Source organism: Ananas comosus, linkage group 3 (assembly GCF_001540865.1).
Source record: "Ananas comosus cultivar F153 linkage group 3, ASM154086v1, whole genome shotgun sequence".
In the NCBI taxonomy this organism is placed as follows: Eukaryota; Viridiplantae; Streptophyta; class Magnoliopsida; order Poales; family Bromeliaceae; genus Ananas; species Ananas comosus.
The window spans coordinates 10094700-10117211 of record NC_033623.1 but is presented as its reverse complement, the minus strand read 5'-3'; the positions used below and the strand labels follow the sequence as shown (position 1 = coordinate 10117211).

Sequence of the window (22512 nt, the reverse complement as noted above, 5' to 3'; positions counted from 1 at the left end):
CAGGCTATGGGAGCGGACGGCGGTGGCGGCGGCGACCTTGCAGAGCTTGTTGGGGTTGCGGTCAATGAGGACGAGGAAGAGGTGGAAGGCGAAGGCACGGCCAATGCCATCGAAGGCGCCTATGACGACGGCCCACGCGGGCACCACGACGGCGACGACGATTGGATCATCGACGACGACGACGACGACGAAGAAGAAGGAGGAGAAAAGGAAGAGGAAAATGAGGATACGAAGAAGAAGAGGAAGAAGAAGCAGTAGGAGAGGAAGTGGAAGAGGAAAGCAGGAAGAGGAAAGCAGGAGAGGAAGAGGAAGAGGAAGAAGAAGAGGAGGAAGCAGTAGAGGAAGAGGAAGAAGAAGAGGAGGAAGCAGTAGAGGAAGAGGAAGAAGAAGAGGAGGAAGCAGTAGAGAAAGGGGAAGAGGAAGAAGGATAAAAATATTATTTTACCTTATTAACTGACCACAGTTAAGTATTTTAACTATGGTTAAATAGATTTCTCTGACGGATATTAACGGCAGGAACATATCTGAATATATTAAGACTTTTGTAGGAATAACTTATGAAAGTTAAATTTTATAAAAATATATCTATTATTTATCATGTTTGCAGGACCTATATGAAATTAATCTTTTCTTTTTTTTTTTGTGGTCTGTGTACTATTCACTCAAATCCCTACATGAGAAAAGCTAAACACATTAGCAAGGGGGGCACATTAGCAAGGGGGGTGGGAGCCCACCATCTGTTGGAAAGAAGAGACACCACTTCTATCATTTCAAACCGCATTATGCATTCATTTTTCTCTGCTTTAAAGCAAACTTGCCCTCTGTGGACCAGCGAAAAAGACCAATTAACCCATGCACTTTCCCTCGCCTTTTACAGGATTTAAACATAAGCATTTTATTTCGCCTTTTTCAAGAGCTAACGCACGTATGCCGTACAGTAAAAAAAAAGAGAAAAAGTTATATCAAGCACTCAAATCATATAACTGCTGTAAAATTATATTCGGACCTTGTTTAATTAGTATCGTACGTGGTCCTCATTTTTTATTTTTTTTAAATATTAATTCTATATAAGTTGATATGTCCATAGAAAAATTTTTGTTTGATTAACTTGTAATGTACTTCTGCCAAATAATGGATAATAATTTTTCTAAGAAAGGTTAAAAATAAAACAAAAACTTTTGAGGTTTTTTAAATTTTTACAAACTAAGCAGTTGAGATGTAAAAATTAGAATCATTCGGCACCATCTCATATATATAAACATTGACCATTATATATATTACTTTTTTCAACATACTTTTTGGACATAAATTTTTTATTAGATAGTATTACAATATACAACAAAAATAATAAAAATTGGTAGGGAGATAGTCTTCTGCTGAGAGTATTTCATCCACCATGCAGCTTTGTGATTCGTGGGAAACATTCTCACAGTCCCCACAAGCTTTTGTTCAATAATACAAGACTCAAATAAAATAGCCATAAATATATATATATATATATAATATAATATAATATAATATAATATAATGTATATATATATATACACACACATATGAAGCGCTCTATCTCCGCTTATTACTCTGCAAATCTCCCACTTCACGCATTCATGGAGATGGTAATAGAGGTTAGAGCTTCGAGAGCCCTAACAATGGCGATGGTGCTCCAACTCCTAATAGCCATTATACCCCTCGCCACTGCTACGGCGTTGGAGTTCCACCACCTCAACGTGCACGAGTTGGTCTACGCCACCCATAGACCACCCAGTACGACCCTTCACGACACTCCGCACTCTCAAGACCCGGTCCACGAGCGCACCCGCGACGAACCCAAATGGGCTCTTAAACTGGTCCACCGCGACGCCCTGCTCCCGGTCCACGACCGCCGCTATCGCCAACGCTTCCTGCAACGCATCAACCGCGACGCCCTCCGAGTCGCCGGTCTCGCCCGGCACCTGAACCGGACCGCGCCGCCGGTCCGGTTCGCCTTAAACGACTTCGGCTCGGCCGTGGTCTCCGGTCTAGACGAAGGCGTGGGCGAGTACTTGGTACGCGTAGGCATCGGCATGCCCGAGAGGGAACACTACCTCGTAGTCGACACGGGGAGTGACGTCACCTGGGTCCAGTGTCGACCCTGCTCCCAGTGCTACGACCAAGCCGAACCGGTCTTCGACCCGGCCGGTTCGGCCTCGTTCGAAGGCGTCTCCTGCGGCTCGACCGTGTGCGGCCTAGTGAACCGGGCCGACCCGTGCCGGTCGGACCGGTGCCGCTACGCGGTGGCCTACGAGGATGGGTCGTACACGAAGGGAACCCTAGCTTTTGAAACCCTAACTTTTGGGCCCACTCACGTCCAAAATGTGGCGATCGGGTGCGGCCACACTAACCACGGGCTTTTTAATTGGGCTTCTGGGTTGTTGGGCCTTGGAGCCGGCCCATTATCTTTGGTGGGCCAGCTCGGCCCGCAGACCGGTGGGGCCTTCGGCTACTGCCTGGTCAGCCGGGGGGCCGGGCCGTACGGCTCGCTGGTCTTCGGCCGGACCGCCGCCGTGCCACGTGGCGCCGCGTGGGTGCCGCTGCTGACGAACCCGCAGGCGCCGAGCTTTTACTATATTGCCCTTCTTGGGTTAGGTGTCGGCGGGGTAAGGCTTCCGGTGCCGGAGCAAGTGTTTCAGCTGGCAGAGAACGGTGAAGGCGGGGTCATCGTCGATACCGGCACGGCGGTGACGAGGTTTCCCCCTCAAGCATACGAAGTGTTAAGAGATGCATTTGTCGATGCCACGGAGGGGCTACCGCGCGGGCCAACGGTGTCGATTTTCGACGCGTGTTATGATCTCTCGGGATTCGGGACCGTGCGCGTGCCGACCGTGTCGCTGTATTTTGACGGCGGGGTTGTGCTGACATTGCCGGCGAGGAATTATCTGGTCCCGGTGGACGGCGTGGGGACGTTCTGCTTGGCGTTTGCTCCGTCGAGTTCGGGGTTGTCGATCGTCGGGAATATACAGCAGGAGGGGATTCAGATGATCGCTTTTGCATGCGGCTAGTGGATTCGCAGGGTTCGACCTGACACTTGCTAGTGTGCAAAAATTTGTTGAGATGGGCTCGGTGAATATTACTTCGCAAACACCCTCTACTTCGATTTCCCTTAACTTGTCCTTAACATGAGTACCTTGTTTGATCTCCTAATAGTTGTAGATTTTTTGTGTCGTCCATCTAAATTGGAAGAAGTTTAAAAAATTTTACCAGAAATTTTTGTATCATATTGTTTTAACCAACTAACGTAAATTTGTCATAATGGTTGTTAATACGTGACTGTTACATTTTATATATCTTTGAGATCACGATCATAATGACAATTATGTTGAACGTATTATTATGTTTGGAAATGATGTATAATGACATTTTTAGATAAGATTTTTTTTTTCACTCAAACCACCATAATTTTATATATATATATATATATATATATATATATATATTATATATATAATATTCTAATAGATTTTTTTTTCATATATATACTGAGAGAAAAGGATGGCAAAAAATAGGGTCAATTAGTCTACAAAATAGAGTTAATTACAAATAGACCCAACATTTAAAGATGTGGGGATTTTTTAAAGGGAGGAGCCAGTGGGTCAATTAACCGCACTCCAACCATATAAATCCGCCACTGGTTGTTCCTAACGTGTTGCAAAAGACTCGATGGTTGGTATATAAAAGTTTTAAGTTCAAAAATGAATTATTTTACACTTCCGCTAAATTCATTTCGTAAAAAAGAAAAAAAAACAAAACAGAATGCGTATTACCTTTCTCTCAAATAAAAACTTAAAAAAAAAGGCTCTATTCTTGCAAACTGATTTCCTGCTGCGACTACGCCTACAGGAATTGAAAATGACGTGATTCTATCAAGAAAAAAAATCCTAAAGAAATTTAATACGCGCAATCAAGATAATGTTCAAATTCCACACCATCACTTATTAGAATCTCTGTTTTTGGGACCTATTTTTTTTATTTTACAAAATGTTCCCTTGTTCTTAGAAATTAGGCACGCATTGGAAGTGCAGTGATTATGTATACCAAAAAAAAAAAAAAAAAAAAAAAAAAAAAAAAAAGAGATCAGTCAAACATTCTCCAGGTTCCCAGGAAACATGGGAAGGGGAGCTCTCCTTTAGCCGCAAAAGGGTGGAACAGGTGTTAACAATGAAAAATATAAGCAAATGCTTTTGATGTGCTCAATGGCAATTCAATTTTGATTTCTTTGACCAAACTACCTTTTAAGTTGTTCAAAAGTTTGGTTAGGCACTGGGACAAAGAAACATATTCTTTTTAAGGTATCCAATTTTCAAATATTTTGATTTTGATATCCAACTTTTTAATTTATTTGATTTAAGGTGACACTTTTTTGTATAAAATTTAAACTCGTTACTTATTTTAATAAAACTGTGCTTATATATAAATGGCTAAATTATATAAAATCTTCCAGTCAAAATTCAATTTTTCACTTTTTTTTCCTGTTATTTAAAAAACTACAATTTGCCCTCTTGTAAAATGAAAAATGTTCACTTCGCTCCCTACCGTTAGTAATTCATTAGGGTTCCGCTTATAAAATATTATTATATATATTTTTATGCCAAAAATGCTCTCAGCTTTTTCTCCCGTGAACATGATGAGGGGCAAAATAGCGAGGGACAAAATGGTCATTTTATCATCACAGTTCACACCGTACTTTTCTGTGAACATTTTTCATTTTATAAGGAAGCAAAGTATAGATTTTTAAATGACAGAAGGGAAAAATAAAAAATCAAGTTTTGATAGAGAAATTTTCTGTAATTTAGCCAATATAAATTGCATGAAATATGTTAATCCAAGGCATAAAAATAAATAGTACAATCCAAGTCTTGAATTGCAGAAATTATTAAGTCTCTCAAACTAAATGAATTAAAAGATTAGGCAGCAAATCAAAAGATGCAATGGTTTGGTAGTTAGGTCAGAATGAGTTATTGCTCAAGTAAGTACATATCCTTTTTAATTTCTTGTTGGTAATAAAACTAAAGGAGTGTTAGTTTGAATTGGACAGCTTGATTTTGACAGAACCGACTGGTTCAGTACACAGAGACAGCAACTTTGAAGCACTTACTCATCTCCTAACTTTTATCTTTAAAGCACTATAATTGAGAGAGAGAGAGAGAGAGAGAGATAGAGAGAGAGAGAGAGATAGAGAGAGAGAGATTCCTGAATTGTTGCAAAACAGCTTTTCTTTAAAGTGTAGAAAAACAGCTTTCCTCAGGAAAAAGAAAAAAAATATTTGAAATTGTCGGGTCATTGATGCTACTCATTAAATTCAAAAACTTGAGCTATCAGAAATAAACACCCAATTCATTTAAAGTATATATAGACACAGCATACACAGATATCGATTGTAACTCGACCCAACCAAGCTCTCGATACTTCGAACATAATTCGATCCAACATAACCTCCCGTTATTTCAAACGTAATTCAGTCAAACTTGGTCTCCTGTCACAGGACAAGATGCTAACCCCATTAAGCCAACAGTCCTCTCTATCTTGCTTTGATATAATATGTTGAACAGTAGGCGCTAATCATTAATTCCAAAAGCTTGAGCTGGTAAAAATATACAACCAATTTACTTAAAGTGTATAGACATAGCACTTATGGGTTTTGATTGTGACTCGATCCAACCAGCTTGTCGCCAATTCAAATGACTTGGTCCAACCCGACCTCCCGCCATTTTGAACATAACTCGGCCCAACCTGGCTTCCTACAACAGAACAAAATGCTGATCCCTTAAAGCCAACATAAATTAGTGAAATAGCAGAAAACTAAGAAAGTAGAGCATTTCCGCACCACTTGCTAACATAAAGCACAAAAATAATTGGGGAAATATTGTTTGAGCAAGCAATCCTCTCCTATTAACAGATTTTATTCCAACTAAACATCATCAGAAGATTTCAACTAATACATCATTCAGACAATATAATGAAAGTTTACAGGTAACTGTAACAAAGATTATATATTTACGATCATTTAAATTACATGTAGCATTACGGTTGCTGATGACATTTGAATGCCTTCAGAACCGCGAATATAATTACATCATCTCCAAATGAAGAAACATTGCAGCTTTTCAACTAGTCTTCATATCTATGATTACAGTTTAAAGATACACCAACAGCACAGATATTAAAGTTGTCATAATCGTGAAGATGGCTTTTCTGCTAGCCACTGACTGCCTTAATCATATCGACAACCTTCTCCATCTGCATTCCCCGGCTGCCCTTTACCAAAACTACATCTCCCGCAGCCAACAGCTCATTCATTCTTGCAAGAAGCGATTCTGCATCAGTAGCACAGAGAACATTATGATTCCTCATAAAATTCACTTTCTCCGCTGCTGCAGTGAATCTCTTCCCGGCTAATATCACCAACCCAATACAAGGATCAGAACAAAGTTTCAGCACAAGCTCATGAGCCTCAGCCTCTGCGGCACCCAATTCGAGCATATCCCCAAGTATTGCGACCCTTTTACCCATGCATTGCATTGTTTTTAGGGAATTTATAGCCGCTGCCATGCTTGTGGGGTTCGCATTGTAGGTGTCATCAATGATCGTAATGCCGTCTTCTGTAACTTGGACGTCTGATCTCATGGGAACAGGCCTGAATCTCGATAAGGATTCTCCGATTTGGGCAAGGGGAATTCCTAAAGATGCTGCAACTGCTGCTGCAGCGCATGCATTTGTTGCCAGATGAAGACCAGGGGCAGGGATTTTAAATTCAACCCTGAAAATAGAAATCGAATTTCGAATCATTTTTATTGCCAAAGATTAGGCAGGAGAACCTAATCGGACTTGAGCTCATTAGATGATAAACAAATTTGAATAGCAAGTGTTATATAGATATGTCACACGCAACTGTCACGTGAATTGGAAGGACTGCATCAGTTAGATACTTCGATTACATCATGAACCATTGTTGGAGGGACAGAGGAAGATTTTTACTTTGAGGGGCAACTAATTAAGAGCGTTATTTCGGTTTGATTTTGGTAGATACAGGGTTCACTTGAGAATATCATATTGGATAAATTTTCTTTTTCAATTCAAAAATTGACTTCGACTTAAAAACTCTGTGTTTTTGGGACGTATAATACTCTTCAATTTTGGTCAGGCCATCGCCACTGCTAGCGCTCCTGTTCAGTCATCGGCTGTAGCTACTCAAAGAAAATGAAAAATCTAGTCAAATGTTCGTACGTCACTTTCACATATGCATACATCATTTTATACTTTCTCATTTGGAACCAAACGCTTCCTAATATTAATCCGATTCAGCTTGAACTGCTGTATATTTTTTCATCTTTTGGGTACTGTAATTAATTTTGGTTGAGGTTCCTTCGGTAATCTTTACATTGAGTGAAACATATCCCATCCTTTTAATATCAGTTTCTTTATGGGATTCCAAACTTGCAACACAATAATGGCCTATAACCTCTAATTCTATGTGCAAACAAAGCAAAATGTAACAATCTCACTCTGGAGATGGCACCAAAAAGTTCTAAAATTAAGATTCTTAGGTTACTCTAGCACCGGAGTAACGAAAAGAAAAGAACTGTAAGATACACAAAGTAGAGTCATATAATTATACATTAGAGTACTTAAATGCACAAATATATAGATTGGTAGACATAATATGCATCAGAGAGAAGCAGAAAAGGAACTTACAGCTCATGAACCGATTCTCTTGGAACCGGAAACAGATTGCGGTATGCACTTACGTTACTTTCTAAGACCACACGCACTGAACGACCCCCATCAATGCTCTCAGCCAATGCCAATCGAACATCACATCCTCTCTTTTGCCCAAAAAGCACCTAATGACAAGCAAGAATTAGGTACAACATCAATTACAAGACACTAGAAGTATGGTTTGTTCTATTTGAGAATAGGAAAAGGAAGGGAATTGATTATAGGGAGGGAAAAAAAAAAAATCAATCGAATGTGCCTCACCTACATGTGGTTTCAGTGTGATCTGAAAGTTTACTAGTTGGATAGAGAGCTAATTGTGCTCCATTGCCTAGCTCGGCCTCTTATGTAATTACCTAATCACCTCTGAACTTCTAAGCATCATTTAGCACACTATGAAAAATCTGTACAGCTTAATAGTTAAAAAGAAGAAAAAGAACACCTCAATCTTCTACGAGTTGTAGTGTGACGTCAAAATTGTTGGCCACCTAAATACATATAATTATCTGAATGCCGTGCTTTCTAGAAATTATAACATCGAAAACATGCAGAACAAAAGGGAAATGATAAATTGATAGATATAACACAACGATCACAGGGTGATACACCTACAGTTCCATCAGCCAACCTTATGATGATCTTGAATAGTTATTACACTCAAATTTCATTACGATACTTAAAAAAGTTGCGCTTATCATAAACTAATATTACCAAGTCACATGGATATAAATATAAAATGAAATAAAATTAAATCCCAGCTACAAAGTTACGCAGAAATGATCTGGACCCTTTTGGGTGGATGAAATACTCTGACAAACGACTTAGATCATTGAATTAAGAATATATAACTCCAATTGAAAAGGTTAAAGACGTGGCGGTACAAAACCAACAAGAACCTCACCTTCTGCACACCAGCTGGCACAGGAACATTCATGATAAGAGGATCATCTGCATTAAGTACGCAAATGTCACCCGGCTGCGCCTCTTTTAACAGCTCCCCTTTGGCTCTCGCAACATCTTCCAAACTAGTGAAGTGCTCCATATGAGAATGCCGCACATTCAGAAGTACTCTCACTGACGGCTGGCACATTTGTGCCATCTTCAGTATCTCTCCTTCCAGCCCTCCGAACCCTAATTCCACAACCGCAAATTTCGCATCCAAAGGTATTCCAATCAACGTAAGTGAGACCCCGACCATATAATTGAAGTTCCCGCGAGTTTGGTGCGTGCGCCCAAGGCTCTCGAGTGCGAGACTAATCATGCTTCTTGTTGTAGTCTTTCCTACACTCCCGGTTAAGCCCACCAAAATGCCGTCGAACCTATTACGTGCGTACTTCGCCAACTTCTCTAGGGCAATGAGTGTATCCCCTTCCACTCTAATGAAACCCCTATCCCAGTTCCCACACACTCTATTTCCTATGATTCCGACGCAACCTTTATCAGCTAATGACTCGTCGACGAAATCATGGCCATCGAAATTCTCGCCATGAATTGCGAAAAACCACTGGCCGGGCACCAGCGTACGGCTGTCGATAGAGATGGTTCCGGAGGGAGCTCGGCGAATAATTTCTCCGTTAATGGCTTCTGCAATCTCTGAAGCAGTCCACAACCGATCATCTTCGCACCATCGGCGCCGAAGAGGTTGCGAAAGTGGATAAGGATAAGGATTTATGGTTTCCTCCGCAACCGGGCTATCTATGATCTCAAGATCCGTCGCGGCCGAATGAACAGCAAGCAATTCGAAGGCTCTCAAGCATGGGTTCTTGAAATTAGTAAAAATTGATACTCGGGCTTTCGAGCATCCGTGCATCCGCGAGAGCCCATTGTAGTTCTTACATGGTTTGGAGCAATTTCCATTTAGTACAATCGTGAGCCCAGAAGAGCAGCGGAGAGTTCCCATCACCAAGCTTGTAGAACAATAACGGGAAGGACTGGGAAAGAACTCAAGAAGCTCTAGTGCTTCATCAGTGTAGCATTTCATCAAACACCTTGCACGCACTAACGGTTTCAAAAGAAACCAAGGGGCTGTGAACAAACGAGGCGAGTGTAAGGAGAGACATTTAAAGCATCTTAAGTTGTGTATGGTTTGGGGCCTTTGGATGCACCCCAAAACTCCCGTAGAGGAAGCAAATAGTGAGCAGAGTGGGAAAAGGTGAAAATATAAGGGGGGGGTGGCGGGAACATGTTTAGATCGTTTTAAGAGCGAAAAACTGCTCCGTCTGATTGATCGGATCCAAGAAACGTGAATTGAATTTAAATTTTATAATACATTGTACGTCGAAAGATCAAAAAAAGAAGAAAAAGAAAAAAAAAGAGATTCACGTTTTACTATCTGTAATGTAATGGATTATATCCAATGAGCGGTAGAATTAAAATATAAAATAAGATAAAAGATAGATAAATGTACAGATGCATTGGAGTGAACAATAGTCGCCTCTCTAATAAAAAAAAGTAAGCGAATTAAATTAAAGCTCGTTAAAGAGTTTAAAGTTCGTAAAATTAAATTTACAAGTCTAAGGACTAATATCAAACTTAGCCGCAAGTTATAAGACTAGTGCTGTCAGTTATCTACCAGAGGACATGGGATTGATTATGTGAGACTTCAGCTAGTACTATATGTAAAATATAATATGATTAAAATTTTAAACTTGCCTATAGTATTTTGGACGGTGGTTAGATCAAAAAAGTTAAGAGAGTTAAGCGTGCTAAGATTAGAATAGTCCTAACATGGGTGACCCCCTGGAAAGGAAGGCGTCACAGTTGGTATCAGAGCTAATTACTAGGCGGAAGTGTGAAATGAGTCTCGGTTGAGTCAGGTTATATAACAGGGAGAGTCACACTTTTGTACTGATGACTGTTGTAGGTAGAGTGCGGCTTACCATAAGATCGGCTGAGACTGGCGAGACGAATCTTACATCATTTAGTACTTATGAGTTTGAGCTTGACGAGAACGTCAAGACTTAAAAAGGGGGAGGATGTAAGACTTCAGATAATCCTATATATAAAATATAAAATATAATAGGGTTAAAAACTCTAAATCCAACTATAGTATTTTGGGTGGTGGTTAGGTTCAAAAAATTAATAAAGTTAAGCGCGCAGATTCGGTTTTCAGCAGTACTATTCATACATCTAAAAGTAGTGTATATCTTACACTCAATCTATTTAATAGGTGGGAGTCACTCACTAATTATTTGATATGACTAATAAAAAATTTTAAAATAAAAAATTCTAGTTCAAATTGGGTTGAAAAATTTAAAGATCAACTCAAACTGAAAAAAACCGACCGTCTCTAGAACAAGTGGCAAAGGGCTTGGTGGTTGGTATCCGAGACCTAAGTTGATTCACATTTTCAGCTAAGTTTATTTTTAAATGAAATGAACGAAGCGGGTAGCGTGCTACCTATCTCTCTCAAAAATAAATAAATAAATAAATATGTGCACATATAAAATGTTTAAGTTTGATTAGCTATTGATACATGTATATGTTAATCCAAAAAGTCAGCGTATAAAATTGAATGTTGAAGTTGACAAATCAAATGAAAACTATACAAATTGACACATCCTGCCGTAAGTAGTAAAGGACTTACTTAATGGTTAATACCCGATATTTCAACTTCATCTAGTTACTTCACATTTTTAGTTTTTTTTTTTTTAATAAACAAAGTAAGCATAATACTTTTTTTCTCTAAAAAAAATTAATGTTGCTCCCAATCTTTCTTTTTTTTTTTTCGATAGAAAGACAGTATATTACTTATTTTGTTCAACTATTTCTTTTTTTTTTCGATAGAAATTAGGAAATACTACTCCAGTCCCGTGAAATTACCAATTTCCGTAGTATAATATACTTGATTAATATATAATTATTAATTTATTATAAGATAGCTAAATTTTATGTTTTATTATAAGGTAGATTACACTTTTGGTCATCAACTTATGAGATGTGTGATACTTTGATCCCCAATGTTTAATTTGTGTAATTTCTGACTAAAACTTTCTGTATTATTACAACTAAATTTCACAATCTAATTATTTAATTAGCAAAATATTGACAAATTGTTAATGTAAAAGTGATGTAATATCTAAGTTATTATCGTATTATCAATTATAATATTTTTACATCACTTTTATATCGATAATTTGTCAATATTTAGCCACAAAATTAGGTTATGAAGTTTGATTGTAAAAATTCAAAAAATTTAAGTCAAAAATTACAATAAATTAAAGTTTGAGAACCAAAGAGTCGCGTTTCCCATACTTTGAGGACCCAAGTGTAATTCACCCTTTAATATATTTAAATTTAATCAAATATTATAAACATACTTAGTTTAATATACAATATATTAATTAAATAATAATATTTGGTTGCTACATTCTTTTAGTTATTTGGTGAAACATTCTTAATAATTTAACACTGTAAAAAATAAACTTAATAATTAAATAAAATTTAAAGTAATTCAACTTAAAATTAAGTTAAATTTTATTAAATTTTAAATAAAAACAATTATATATTTTAAAAAAATCACGGGGTTCCCATGGAAATGGGGATTCCTGCAGGGATGGTGACGACAGAGGCCCTCGGCCCGTTACATCCTCAAATAATGAGCTATTTTGATTTTGATTTTGATGTTCAAATTTTAATTTTTATAATTTTTGACTAAAATTTTATATCATTGTAATTAAGTCATACAATGTAATTTTATTGCTTGAATAATAATGTATCGTGGATGTCACGGTCATATAACATGTTAATTATTTTCACAACATCAATTACGATACTGCTATCGCATTGCCACATGAATTTTATATCACTATTTAATCAAATAAACTATATTATAAAACTTAATTTAATAATCCAAAATATTTAAGCCAAAAATTATAACAAGGGTAAATTACACTTTTGGTCCTAAAACTATAAGGTGTGTGACGCTTTGATCTTCAAACTTTAGTTTTTTTACTATTTTTTAGTTCAAAGTTTTTAAATTGTTGTAATCAAATTCTACAACTTAATTTAGTTGACTAAATATTAACATTTTAATGATGTTGAAGTGACATAGCATTTTAATCATTGTCGTATCATCAACAATAACATTGCCACATCACTTGTAAATATAAATTGCTACAAATTAAAATTTAAGGACCATAAATGCAAGGCTAAATTATGAAAAGCCCCTCTACACTTTTGCGCTTGTCTTAATTACCCATGCATAAAAAATTACATCAATTATTCTCCTACACTTTGTCATTATCCCAAATAGCACTTTATCATTATGTCAAATAGATTAAGCTATTTAGAATAATTATTAAATTCAGCTATAAAATTTTATAAAAATAAATTTGCAGATAAAATTATCTATAAATAATACAGTAGAATCATAAAATTTAGATAAAATGCTCAATAAACTACCAATTTTGATAGTTTTAACAAATTACGAGATTTTCTTTATCTAATTTGTTTATATATTTTTTAGGGTCAATTTTATTTGTGCCCCTCTAAACTTCAAAAATATTATAGATGCCCCTATAAATTTGATTATATCACAATTATCCCTACAAATACTTATTATTTTTCAAATATACCCTTACCCTTACTATTCATCTCTTTATAAAATGATAAAATATTTAGATTATTATAAATATGATCGAAATGTCCATTTTGTCCTGAACTTCTAAAATTTTTTACAAAAGTATTTTAGCATGATATATTTATTTTAAAATATTAAAATAAACAGTAAAATATATCATTTTACTGCTGTGTGGTTTATAAAATAAGATACTAAAATAGATACTTTATATCATTTATTTTAAAATTCGAGATGCCAAAGCATAGAAATTTGTGCTAGTTCAAATAACTTAATTCACATCATGCATATATATTTAAGTTATATTTTAAATAAACTGTTTAACCTAATTTTAATGAGTCAATTGATACTGTTGGTTGCCGATCGTCCCGACCCTTAACCCGGTCAAAGATCCTCCTCGGGGAGCGCGTCGGGGTGAGGAGCGGCTGCAGATAGTGACTCTCGAAGTTTGCGCCCTTCGACAGATCAAGCGATTCGGCTGACAAGGGATCGAGCCAGCCGAGTTCGAAAACCTTTACTGTAGTATTGGTTCGGCTGGAGGAGCCGAATGTACGAACTGTGCAGAGATCAATGTCGGCAGAAGTGCCGAATGGAAGAAGTACACAATAACTGGTCGACTGAAAGAGCCGAATGGAAGAAATATACAGTGACTGGTCGGCTGAAAGAGCCGAATGCCTTTATATAATAATAAAAAAGAGTGTGCCCGAAAGGCATATAGACTCAGAAATATAGTTTACAACAGAGTGATGCCCGTGGGCAGACAGACTCTGCAAATGTAGTCTACAACGGAGTGATGCCCGTAGGGCAGACAGATTCCAGGGTTCTACTTAGTGAACTACTCCTGGGAAAGCAGTAAATGCGGAAAAGAAAAAGATTACATTAAGACTACTCCTAGAAAAGCGGTAAAATACAGAGAAAATAAGGGTGGTCTTCTCGTTCAGAATGGAGAAAGACCTCTATTGCAGGCTTCAAAATTACTATTTATAATATCTTTAAGCCCACATTATTGGTTGGTTGAAAGTAGTGGGGGGAGTGGTTGTAACCATGATCGTGGAAGTTACACTAACTCCTCATGGAAATTACACTAACTCCTCATGGAAGTTACGCCCCACTTCTCAACCGTTCCCGCCTAAACGTTCTTGACCTTCAGGCGCTTTATTATCGACTCCTGGTATACCACGTGTCCTTATTTCTTTGGCTCATACGTAGTTTAGGTCTGCATGTCTCAATTTTGGCCTCAACAGATACTTTAAACAATTTTTTGTTAAATTTTTTTTAAAATTTTTGATTTTTTTATTTTTTAGCTTAACTTGTCAGGATTATAGACAAAAAACTTATTTCTAAATGTAGGTTATTTATAAATTTAAAAGAGTGTTTATAAAATTATAAATGATTTTATAGTCAATTAAATATTTTAAGATGGTAATGACATTAAGGGCAAAGTTGGAATTTTGTTTGTTGTTTATTCAAAATTGATAATAAATTAGTGTANTTCCCCCCCCCTCCCCCACCACCCCCGAGAGAGAAGAGGTCTGGTGCTGGAATTGAAGGAGACGAGGATTAATAGAAGTTACATTACTACCTTATTAGTTAGGGTGATTATTTAGTAGTATTCCTAATCCGAGTAGGAGATCTACACACTCCACCTAGGATTGGAAATTAAAAAGAATAATTACTTATATATTTCTTAATATTTCTGAAATATTTAATAATTTTTTATTTTTTTATTTTAAATATTTTTTTTATATAAATTATAAAAAATGAATGAAATAGCGACAGAATTCTAACGAAAAGAGGTTCACTATATGAAATTAAATTTTTTTTTTTGAGATAAGAGTAGCATGTTACATGCTTTGTGCAAAAATAAATTTAGCTGGAAATATGAATCAATTCAGATTCGAACTTGAGACTTTAAATATCAACCATCAAGTTGTTTTTGCAACTTGTGCTATAATGGGTCAATTTTAAAATTAAAAATTTAGAAAGTAAAATATAATTTTTAAAAATAAATAAATAAATATTTATAGAAAAGAATTTTGTATTCTAGCTAGAGTGCAATTCTACGGGCATATTCGCGGTAACAAAATAATGTAGCTCAGTAAAAAAACCAGTTCTTTTTTTCACGTGGAAAAAAAAAAAAATCAAAAAAAAAAAACAATTTCTGTTACGAATAGTCAACAGAAAAGGCCTTTTCGGTTCAACCGCGCTCTCTCCCTCTTTGTTTCCGTCGTTTCTTCTTCCTCGCACTCTTCTGATTGGATACCTACTTTTCTCTCGTCCACAACCGAATCCTACCGTGTTTTCCATTTTTTTTACTCCAACCCATCGTGGATCTCGCTATAATCGGTTTCTTTTTTTGTGTTTTTTCTCTCAATCTCAAGAACTAAAAAGAAACCTATAAATCCCTAGGGTTTTCGCTTCCCCTAGCGATCGAGCCGCGACATGGATGCTGAGGAATCGAGTAGCAGCTTCTGCTGGAGCTGGGACGAGGAGAAGGCGTTCGAGAACGCGGTCGCGGCGGAGGCGGCGGCGGCGGCGGCGGCGGCGGAGTTGGAGGAGCGCGGCGGCGAGTGGCGGTGGGGGGAGATCGCGGCGGCGGTGCCCGGGAAAACCCCGGGCGAGGTCGAGCGCCATTACCGGCTCCTGGTCGAGGACGTGGAGCGGATCGAGCTGGGGTGGGTGCCTCTCCCGGAGTACGTTGGTGAGTCGGAGGATTCGGGCGAGGACGATGGTGGTGGAAATGGTAAGAGGGGTGGGAGGGGATCGAAGGGGGATGTGGAGCGGCGAAAGGGCGTGGCGTGGACGGAGGATGAGCACAGGTGAGAATCTAATCGTTTCGTTACGTGTTTTCTATGGTAATTTGTGTCCTCGTTTATTTATCTTTATTGATTGTCTAATAATATAATAATATATCAGTATACAACAACACCATTCTCGGATAAAAGCTTAAGTATTTAGAGCTTGTATTCAAGTTTTTAGGAACAAGTTCGTGGTGTACTGGTTTGTAGAACCTCAGGTAATTTAGAGCATTGATATATACTGTTGCGGCTTTTGCTTCATTTATATATGTAAAATGGATGTGCAAATGTTGTTACTTTTTTGATTTTGAGGCCTGTTTGGCCCTGTAGGATTTGCAGAATTTTGTTCAAGCAGAGCTGACCGAAAATATCCTATTAGCTTTTCCTTTAAAGTCCCTCCAATGGATTCTGGTTGTAGCTAGAAGCAGAAGCTTCAAGGATGAGCAAGGGGATTCGATCCCATAAATGTACTTGTAGCATGTATTATATATTTGGGAGCATAAAAGTTTAAAACTTCACAGCTCAAAACCTAGATTGAAGCACTTTATTACTACTTTTGAACTCACTACATGACATGTTTAGGACCTCGGTCACATCATGTTTATTCTTAGGTTGAAAAAATACCTTTATTCCCTCATGATATGGTATTCATTTTGCTGTGATCTAGATCCCCATGCTATATCCTAACTTAGATCATAACTTGTAATTGATAACTTAGTTAACTGTCTGTAAAAACAAATCGGCAAACTCAGTTTGAATTAATCAGATTTGTATTCTCTATATCGTTTTTGCTGAAGTCAAAGCCCATATGCTGCTTCGTCTGAAGGTCTTTGTAAATGCAAGTTTGCATGGTTATCATGTTATTCCAAAGTGCTTTGTACTAACAAAATTTTCAAATATTTGATGTTCCTTTGTGTTATACCGTTTTCGTTAAAGATCTTTATCAACTGTCCGACACATTGTGTTTTCTGATTCATTTGGAGGAACCGTCCAACTTTTAGCTTCTGAATATCTATAGAATTATCATCCATGACCTGCACCCACTCCCTTTCCAAAATTAAAATCAGCACACTAGGAATAGGAGGACGCGTGTATTAACTGGGTTTGTACTAGACATCAGGGAAGACGATCTGTAGGTTTAGCGAAAACAATGGAAATGGTATAGTTTTCAGGAACCTCAGATTTTTGGTCCATTTTTATGGAAATGTTTGAGTTCCATGGCCATTTTCATATTCTTCTGATCATCATCTTTGAGTGTATTTTTATAGAGGATGCTGCTTTCCTATGTTTACTTAGATTTAACATTGCAAGGATAGTTTTTAGGAAGCTCATCATGATGAGAAAGGCAATAAAGATAATTTCATGCAGCTATGTACCCTAGTTATCTGCCTGCTACATTGTTCCCTCATTGTTTATCTTCATTTTACTTGATGAAGCTCATGTGGGGCTACCCATATACAAAAGTTACAGTAAATGCATATGCTTTCAACTTGCATCTGTGTGTTGGTATGATGCATTTGAATGTAACCAACATGTTGAATATGGCATGCTTGTCATCACTGTGCTCTCATATGTGGTGCGGAAACTCTAAGGCCGCAAATATTAATTGAAGTTTATGCAAGTAATCATCTATTGCAAACAGTAGAAAACATTAAGCTTATGCACCAGGGGAGATAGTCAATCAACTAAGAACTATCCACTGGAGACATGCGGGAATTATCGTGTTTGCTGTCATGATGAGATGATAATGGTTTTCTGATTAAGTTTTATGGTAGGATCCCAAACTGTAGTGCTCCTTCTTGTCCAATATATCATTTTTCCAAAGTTTATCAAATTCCACAATGAATTGTTTGATTGCTGAGCACTGTATTCATTTCAATTAGAACAGATAACAGTTGCTCCCTGTTTGCTCAATGGTTTTTTTAATCACTAGTAATTTTTCAAGTAACTCTAGTGATAGAAATATGCTACATTTTTTTCTTTAATTTTGTTACTGCAGCATACTCTGATTTGCTTCTCTGCTGATGTGCACATTTAAATTCTCTTTGTTTGGTCTGGTTCACATTTTCAAGCTCCATGATTTTCACGGTTGATGTCAAAAAGTTATACTGGTTAACCAAAGGTTAATTGGAGTTTTGAACAATTGCATTGTGTACTCTAATTATTTATACTGCTTGAAAATCAATATTACAGGAGGTTTCTTCTTGGACTTGAAGAGCATGGGAAGGGTGATTGGCGCAGCATTTCTAGAAACTTTGTCAAAACAAGGACACCAACCCAAGTGGCAAGCCATGCACAGAAGTACTTCATCCGCCTGAAATCGATGAACAAGGAGAGAAGGCGGACGAGCATCCATGATATCACCACTACAGGCAATGCAGATGGATCTGGGCCTCAAGGTCCAATAACGGGCGAGACAAATGGGCCAACAACACCCAACAATAAACCAGCCAAACAACCTTCCCAAGATCCTGCTTGTCCACCTGGTGTAGGGTTATATGGAAGTACACTCGGACAGCCTACACTGGGACAGCCCTTTGCTGCGCCTTTCATTTCTTTTGCCTGCCCTCCTGTTGATCAGCAGATGACCTTCAGAATGGGGCCCCCAATTTCTGGAAGTGTAGTTACTAGTGTGCCACTGAACATTGCTACCATGACCTATCACATGCCTCATACATCTGCTCATTAAAAGCAGATCTCCATATAATCTCTGTGATGAATAATTGTAGACAAGGAGTGGTCTCACTGGATTTATTTGTCTTTTACTTCAGCTAGTGCACAATAAATTGTCTATGACAAAGTTTGTGTGACAGCTTCTCGTGTAAATATGTGGTAGTCAATAGTAAGATTTTTTTTTTTTTTTTTCCCAACTTACTGAATCATTTGTAAATAAAGCTATTATTACAAATGAGGCATAGACTATTGTGAAATTTAATTGGTTAGACTTACGGGCTTATTTGTGTTTAATCTGCAGTTAAAAGTAATATATTCATTCGCCTCATAGCTTGTAGAACCAAGAATTTAGAAGAAATGAAATAAATTTGTGAGTTAACATCTCTAGTGATTGTGTGAAGTTCTGCAACTTGATTTGTCTTCTTTTCTCATATAATCTAGTACTTTTAGCCTTTACTTACTCCAACATATGAGGAGCAACTGTTCAAGTGCTAGCACTGTGCAATAGCATGATTATTATGTCATTAATGAAGTTGTAGACAAACGTTGGTAAACCTGCGAGTGGCTGATTAAGCAGTGAGCGTAAGCCGTCATGCTTTGTGACCTTCTTTTTGTTGAAAAGGAAGAGATTGCGACTTCAAGGTGATGTCTTATCTACCACATGGTGGTGGCCAATTTTTTCTTCTTTTTATGCTTTTTTATTATTCTATATTAGTGCTTATGATTTTTGGATTAGTATATGGGGATAGCAAACAGAGGCCTCCAGATTTTACCACTGAAATATATCCACCTCTGGTCAAAAGGTATGGACAAAATAGACTCTTGTCTAAGATGAAACAAAGCATGGTTAAAAGTTTGTACACAGGTAAGTTCATGGTTTGTCTCTTGCTCAATGATATTGACCTTTGGCCTAATTGCAACTTATTCATGTCTAAGTGTACACTGAATATATTTCAGATTTCCTGATTTTTCTGGAATAAGCATGCTAGTTTTCATTTTACTTCACTCTGCTGAATATTTTCTGCCTTTGGAACATCCAGCTTGGTGCAATTCTTTTAGAATCACTATTGCAAATTAGAAAAAGTAACCCATACTTTACGCATACCTCTTTTTGGAGACTAACCAACTACCCACAGCATATAAGATTTCTAACATGCTTCCTCAGGTCACCACCGACTACAGTTAGATGAAATGACTTGCTGACTAGATGCTGCGTTTGATCCGATGCCGACCCTATGCTGACTCAGTTTTACGTGGACACGTGTAAAAATGCGACCTTTAGCTTTGGAGGACACAGCATTAAAGAATAGAAAAGGAAAGGCAGGTAATCACTAACTGTATCTTAATTAGATCTTGTAGAAAGTAGGTTATTTACACATCAGGCTGCTCTGTTTCCACATCAGCCTTAGCCCCACACGTTCAAATTCAGGGGAAAAAATCATCGAATTGTCGCTTTTTTTGTTGTTAATTTTTTATCAGAATGCGTGGCAGCAGCGCAGACCACGAAGCTATTTCACTTGCTCTTTTCTCCCTTAATTTGTAATGCTGAGCAAATTGAAGTTAACCACATGGCTTGTCTCTTACAGTGCAACAAGATTTTCTACACCTAACTAGTTATTTGATCATTAAAAGTCCAAATACATTGTGCCTTGATCTACTCCTCCTTTGTATCTTGGGGGAATCTGGAAACCAGCTTTAGTATAGTGCAAGGAATATCCTGCAACCATTAAAAATCTGATCCATGATATAAAGGCCATGGTCCCCTTTATTCTTCTTTTCTTCCTTTCTGTGTCAAGATGTGCACATTTTTATTGTAGATGAGGTGATGATGACTCTACAACACCAACTTCTGATTCAGTCTTAACCACTTTATTCCTCCGAAAGAATTCACCTCTTTGTTAGTTGCCTCTCTTTATAAAAGGGAACATCTCTCAGGAACAAAGCTACCTCATCTCTCTCAGCATACGATATCTCGAGGAGGCGATTCAAGAATGGAGAGCTTCAAGACAGAGCACGCCGTTGGAATCCCCATGAGCTCGATCACGCATGTAGGAGAGGAACTAGCAAGAGAATCAGCTTCTGCTTCTGAGTCCGTGGTTTCGTTCCGAGGTTCCAATTCACATGGGCCCTTCAATTCTAAGCAGAGTAATAATCAGTTCTATTTGTCTCATCATATTTATTCTAGTATTATGTACTTCAAACAAGTTTAATTATTTAATCCCTATGCTAATTGTTTATCTGTTGATTTCAGATAAGAAGTTTTGCATCATTAACTGGATGAGAAAACTGAGCATAAAGGCAAACAACTATGCGCAAGGAATCCGGCAGCATGGTAAACATCTACGACGATTTCTGACAAACACGACTCTTATCTTTTGTCTAATAAACTTCTTCATCACCAGAAAATATATATATATATATAAGAATTATATGTTTCTCTAGATTGATATCAACAAATTAATGACGGAGTCTTTTTGATTAAATATACGTTTCTTTAAATAGTTTCGAGATGAGACTGATTAAAGACTTGGTGTTCTTTTATGCTGCAGTGAATTTGGGTCCAAAATTCTCTAAATCTGTCAAAGGGAAGTCGAGCATAGGCGGTGGAGGGGGCGAGAGAATGTTCAAGCAAAGCTTCTCGGCTAAGAAAGGGGAGAAGCTGTTGAAGGCTTTTCAATGCTATCTCTCAACCACATCAGGTCCTATTGCAGGGATGCTCTTTATCTCGACGGAGAAATTAGCCTTTTGCAGTAATAAACCTCTAACATTAACTTCCCCAAAAGGAGAAACGGCGCGAGTTCCCTACAAGGTAATACTAGCCAGTTCCTTCAAACCTTGCATCTAACAAATTTATTAGCTTTAGTAAGTAAGCTCTTCTTATGGCAATTGTTTTTTGTAACATAATTTGGTATCATTTTTACAGGTTTTGATTCCGCATAGAAGGGTAAAGAGAGCGATCCCCAGCGAGAATGCGAACAAGCCGGATCAGAAGTATGTCCAGATCGTCACGGTGGACGACTTCGAGTTCTGGTTTATGGGTTTCGGCAGTCATCAGAGATCTTTCAAGTCTCTACAGCACTCAATCTTCAAGTCTCAATGACCTTTGTATTTTATATAGGTCATGTAGTATATATATATATATATATCACATGGTATGTATGTATATGCAGTAAATGGAACTATAAATCAGAATACCTTGTTTGGATTGATTGATTTGTGAGATGTTCCAAAATGTTCTGCAGAGCAATTTCTGTAAACTGTCAAATGAAGTGGTGGCTTTTTTTGTTACCCTTCCTATAATCTATATTATTATGCCATGGTATATGAGAAAAAAAAAGAAATTGTAATAATTATCAATTCATATGAGCCCCTAATGGAGAAATTGTGTATATTATATGTGCTTAAAACAGGTATGGAAATTGGGCTCCTTGACATACATGATTCCCTTACAAACATTTACTACTAAGGTGATATACCAGTGAAGCTGCTTCTACCTACTTTTCTTTTTTTTCTTTTTTTTTTTTTTTCTTTTTTGTAAATGAAGCATTTACTTAATTGATAGTAGAAATAGAAAATTGTGTCGTAGAATTGGTTCGTTCACAGGGTGATTAAAAAATTTAAAAAATCCTTTAGAACTCCTGCCACCCTGTGATTTACTACTTGTGACTACTATAGCCGCATCAGCTTTTTTGCACAAAAATTTGAAAATAGGTT

The 22512-nt window shown here is 37.4% G+C and overlaps 4 protein-coding genes across 4 annotated transcripts; 3 read left to right on the top strand and 1 right to left on the bottom strand.

The window, feature by feature from the left end:
• LOC109708226 (protein ASPARTIC PROTEASE IN GUARD CELL 2-like) lies at window positions 1598-3083 on the top strand. Its single transcript, XM_020229874.1, has one exon. It carries the CDS (start codon window positions 1608-1610, stop codon window positions 3036-3038), a length of 1431 nt encoding a protein of 476 aa, XP_020085463.1. The 5' UTR covers window positions 1598-1607; the 3' UTR covers window positions 3039-3083.
• On the bottom strand, window positions 5903-10311 carry LOC109707008 (UDP-N-acetylmuramoyl-tripeptide--D-alanyl-D-alanine ligase-like). The gene is made up of 3 exons (XM_020228037.1): window positions 8651-10311; window positions 7729-7877; window positions 5903-6793 (listed from the first exon to the last, which is right to left on the bottom strand). The coding sequence occupies exons 1-3, from the start codon at window positions 9728-9730 to the stop codon at window positions 6232-6234; spliced, it is 1791 nt and encodes a 596-aa protein (XP_020083626.1). The 5' UTR covers window positions 9731-10311; the 3' UTR covers window positions 5903-6231.
• Window positions 15535-19092, top strand: LOC109707053 (transcription factor SRM1-like). Its single transcript, XM_020228120.1, has 2 exons — window positions 15535-16146; window positions 18319-19092. Exons 1-2 carry the CDS (start codon window positions 15770-15772, stop codon window positions 18812-18814), a joined length of 873 nt encoding a protein of 290 aa, XP_020083709.1. The 5' UTR covers window positions 15535-15769; the 3' UTR covers window positions 18815-19092.
• On the top strand, window positions 20472-22148 carry LOC109707052 (putative GEM-like protein 8). Its single transcript, XM_020228119.1, has 4 exons — window positions 20472-20943; window positions 21050-21130; window positions 21348-21607; window positions 21722-22148. The coding sequence occupies exons 1-4, from the start codon at window positions 20790-20792 to the stop codon at window positions 21896-21898; spliced, it is 672 nt and encodes a 223-aa protein (XP_020083708.1). The 5' UTR covers window positions 20472-20789; the 3' UTR covers window positions 21899-22148.